Genomic DNA, 4807 nt, shown 5'->3' with positions numbered 1-4807 from the left:
TATAAGGCACTACTAAGCTAAGGAACGATTTACAGCCTATAACATACTCATAAATGACTCACCAACCTTCCCAAAATAAGACGTCCCTAACCACCGCGGCTCTACTTCTCCACTAACCCCCGGCTCTCTCCGGTGTGCTAGGACCCACACCCCCCGCTCTCAATCGCCACCCTCGCCCCCCCCCGATCTCCACACGCTCCGCACACACCCCGCTCTCCCCACACACCCACGCTTTCTCCATCCTCGGCCCCACACCCCCGCTCTCCCCGCACACCCGCCTTCTCCTCCACACCCAACCGCTCCCCCAACACCCCGCTCTCACCGCCATACCCCTCCGCTCTGCCACCACCCTCCCACCCCGCCCCCACCCTCCCCCTCGCCCCCACTGCTGCTACAGTAGGCACTCGCACGGCAGTTATACACTTTACATTACATTTCAGCTAATTATCATCCTCTCTCTGCCTGAACGCCCCGACCCCGTTGGGACATTCCGTAGGCTTCACTTCTGCAGACGAGCACGCCCACGGCAGCTCGTGGTTTCATCGTCCGCGTGCATGCTTGCATGTTTAAGGCTTTAATTACTCACGCAGCACGTGATCCCGCGGGGTCCGTGGGGCGGCGGCGGGTGAAGGGGTCGGGGGTGGGTGCTATCGGAGAAAATAAAAAAAATGGCGGAAAAAATCACGTGCGCGGCGGCGTCCCGCGGGCGAAATTTTTTTTCCCACGAGAGTTCCGGACCCACCACAGATAGTGTTTTGTAATATATGGTGCGTATATAAGACGGACCTGGTTGTATTATAGTTAGTGTTAGGTTAGGGTTAGGTTTAGGGTTAGGTTTAGGTTGTATAAGTTTTGCATTGTTGCTTCGAGGTAGTCGAGTGAATGGAGTGCGCTGATTGGCTGGGGTCCGGAACTCTCGTGGGAAAAAAAATTTCGCGTCCCGCGGGAGCGAATTGTAAAAATCATCGGGCAGTGCTCTGTGCATAGTGCTGCCGCCTGGTGGGAAAAATTCGTACGACTGCGTTGTAGATTCACCCCCGCAACTGATTGGGGAATTTATTCGCGCCGGCAATCGTGCTGTGATTTGCGTATAAAATAAATGGAATTTACAGGATATAACAGGAATTTTACAGCAGTATTCTTCAGCTGACATGCACGAATGGTGATGTTAGTGGTACTAACGAGTTTAAATGTGAGTTTGTTATGCGAATTTTTTTCAGTTTAATCGGAATCTCTAGGGCACCACAGCAAATTGGAGAGGCACCACGACATACTATTTTTTTCAAAGGAACAATATCAACCACTTTTTTACATTCTACCATATCAACCACTTTGATTCACCTTTTAAGTGAATCAAAGCGGGATACAAACAGAACGTGGGTTTTACGGGAAGGGGCCCCCGTAGGTAAATCAGGTTGGCCAGACTCGGGGTAGTACATTAGTACAGGAGCTCAGGGATTTAAATGTCCAGTTTTTGACAAAAGGCACATGGGTAGTTTGAGATATGTACATTTGCTAGTGGACATCGTTCAATTTTCGGGGGCGCCACGGCAGGCACGGAGCGTATCCGTGGCACTCGCCGTCTTTGACCTAGTGAGACTCAAACCTCATGTGCTCTTAGCACGCGCTAAGATGTCTCCTTTCTTCCTCTTTCTCGCTCTGGCGCGTGCAGCACTGAAAACCGAGAAGGACAACTTGGAGACGCAGCTCTATGAGTCGCAGCAGGTCGTGGAGAAGCTGCAACAGCGCAGGGAGCAGCTGGAGGGAGAGAACCAGGAGCTGCTCGTCAAGAGAGAGCAGCTGCAAGGTGCGCAAGCTTCCTTTATATCCTGCCTCCACTCCCGCAAGCTTCCTTTATCTCTATCTTCTGTCTCCTGTCTCTGCTCTCACCATTCCCGTGGATTTCCATCCTGTATCTATGCCATCCTGTATCCAACCCATTCCTTTGATCTCGCCATTACCTTTGGATTTCCACCCAGTTTCTATTCCATGTTGTTTCTCACACGTTTCTCTACAGGTGACGTTTTTGCTGTTGTGACAACTTTTTGTCACTTGTCACCGAGTGCATGATCACAGTGAGTCTAGAACTTACCTCGTCGAAAACGAGTTTCCATGGCAATGGAAGCGGAAGTCTCTATCTAACCTTCTTTCTCCTCGTTTGCCATTCCTGTGGATATCCGTCCTGTCTCATGTGGGATTCCTGCCCTGTTCCTACAATACATGTTCCTCTACTCTAACCATTCCTTTGGATTTCCACCCGGTTTCTATCCCATCTTGTTTCTCACACGTTTCTCTAGTCACACCACTTGGATTTCTACACAAACTCGTTTTCCGTTTTCGTTAAAGATGGTACCGATCATAAACCTTTTTTGTTTATTCGTATTTTCAATCTTTTGCAGTCGTATAGCAGCTCCCCTGTAGTTGTCTTGTTGCAATATTTATTTGTGTAGACGACTACAAAACAGGTGACGTTTGTGCTGTTGTGAGAACCTATTCCTTCAGTTATCACTAGTAATCTCGTGACGTTTAAAGCGACTTTCCATAGCAACGTAAGATAATTTTCATAGCAACAGAAACAAGTTTCCATAGCAACAGGAGCTAGTTTCCATAGCAACATAAGCTAGTTACTGTAGCGACGGCACGAGCGTGACCGCGTAGCTTGCTCTTGTAGCGGAATGTCAGCGCGTGCAGAGGGACTTGGAGGCCGAGGGGGAGAAGACTCGGCGCACCAAGGAGCAGATGGAGGTTCAGATGTTGCGCAACGAGGAGGACCAGTCGGTGACGATCCAAGCGACCAAGGTCGCGCACGAGGAGGAGCTCGCACAGATGCTGCAGCAGCTGGTGATTGTCGTTGTTATTGTTGTTATTGTTATTATTGCTGTTGTTATTATTAATGTTAATCTAATGTTATGTTATTTATGTTTAATGATGTAAAGATGGTACGTTGATAAAAGTAGGAAAAATTTCAAGAGAGCTTGCAAAGTTTCTCAGTGTCAATGCAGTTTCATACTTTTTAACTTCTTCTTTCCTATTCTTACACACTTGCTTCTTCCCACTTTTCTACTCTTCCTTTCCCCTACATATGCCCTCTTGCATCTTTCCACCCTTTGCTATCTATATTCTCATTTTTATGCACTCTTGCATCTTCCCACTTTTCGTTTCTTACTTTCTCTTAATTCACCCTTGTATCTTCCCATTTCTTTCTACCTCTTTCCTCTTCGTCTATTTTGGACTTCTCATACGCTGTTGCATCTTTCCGATTTATGCTTTTTGCCGCACCACGTCTCTCTTTTTTTCCGTTGTGTAGGACTTAAGGATCTTCCATCTTCCTAATTTTGGCCCCCTTTTTTCCACTTTCCTTTCATTGTTTCTTCTGTGATTCATCCATGTGGTGATTTTAGGATCTTGCATAGGCCAAATTTTTGGCCCCCCCTTTTTTCCACTTTCCTTTCATTTTTTTCTTCTGCGATTTATTCATGTGACACTGACACATTCTCGCGTCCTCGCCCCCCGCAGGAGAACATGCGCCTCGAGATGAAGGCCACGACCGAAGCCATGCAGGAGAAGTGCAACATGGAGAAGGAGGATCTGGGGCTGATCAGCGAGAAGGAGAAGAAGGACCTCAGCGACGAGATCTCCTCGCTCATCCGCGACCGCGACGACGCTCTGATGGTCGCAGAGACCGAGAAACAAGAGGTACTGTTGCTGCGGTGACGTGTCAATGGCGTCGGACATGTTACGATGATGCTCTTTAGCGATGAATTTATCGGTGATTTTATTGGCAATAAGTTATCAGTAAGTAATCAGTGTAAGTTTTATCAATTAAATTTACCGAATTATATTCAAGACAGTTTACGAATGGTAAGTCCTTAAATTGACTACGTCACGAATTTTCGATGGTAAAATTTGTAAAAAAAAAATTGCCATTTTTTTACATTTAAAGTAAGAACTAACGTTACTAAATATATCCTCAAACTCTCACCTGATAAAAATGTTTTTACGTTGGTTAGAAATTGCAAAAATCTAGACGATTTGGTAATTTCTGTTGTCTAACACTATTCCCCCAGTACTGTTCAGATACTGGCGTCTCTCTGTTTTTCACCGGCAAATTAGGGCATATAAAGAAGGTATATAAGCATGAAAAGTAAACAGAAAGACTAATTGTATTTTCATACATTTTATTTTGTACAAATAACACACAAATATACTACTTGATGGTGCTAGAAATTCGTGACGTAATCACTTTAACAACAGCAGCTGAACACCTCTAAACAGGTTGCGCCATCTGTAGGCATTATAAATGATGAAGTGAAACAATCAGGATATTCACAGGCTTCATCGCAGTATCTCATGGTTTCCGCTTCCAGGCGTTGTCCGTCGCCGACGCGGAGCGCGTGAATATCAACGAGAAGCTGCAGAAGGCTCTGCAGGAGATCACGGCCGTGCAGCAGGAGGTCGAGAGGATGAAGCGCGAAGCCAACGCACGTGCCGACCAGGACAAGATCACGATCCTCAGCCTCGAGACGGACAAGGCCAGCCTGGAGTCGAGACTCAAGGATGCTGCGTACGTGTGCGCGCGCCGCCGCGTCGCGAGTGACGAGTGATGAGTGACAGCGAGAAATAAAGCATTGTTCCATTTATTTATTACATACATGTATGTAAAGAAATAGATGAAAAACACATATAAATATGGATGTATTTATATATATATATATATGATGTATAATATATATATGTATATGTATATGTGTATATATATATATATATATATATATATATATATATATTGTGTGTGTGTGTAGTATAT

At 45.8% G+C, this 4807-nt stretch overlaps 1 protein-coding gene across 1 annotated transcript in view; it reads left to right on the top strand.

Moving 5' to 3' along the window:
• Positions 1-4807, top strand: part of LOC106810086 (putative ciliary rootlet coiled-coil protein 2) — a 34459-nt gene that overhangs the window by 22620 nt on the left and 7032 nt on the right. Inside the window, exons 7-10 of the mRNA XM_014813360.1 lie at positions 1520-1807; positions 2672-2841; positions 3517-3696; positions 4368-4564. Of these exons, the coding sequence (XP_014668846.1) occupies positions 1520-1807; positions 2672-2841; positions 3517-3696; positions 4368-4564 (835 nt within the window). The remainder of the gene's footprint in view (positions 1-1519; positions 1808-2671; positions 2842-3516; positions 3697-4367; positions 4565-4807) is intronic.

This window comes from Priapulus caudatus, unplaced genomic scaffold (assembly GCF_000485595.1).
Source record: "Priapulus caudatus unplaced genomic scaffold, Priapulus_caudatus-5.0.1 Scaffold409, whole genome shotgun sequence".
Lineage (NCBI taxonomy): Eukaryota > Metazoa > Priapulida > Priapulimorpha > Priapulimorphida > Priapulidae > Priapulus > Priapulus caudatus.
Note: the sequence above shows the minus strand (reverse complement) of the source record. Positions and strands in the feature narration are given on the sequence as shown.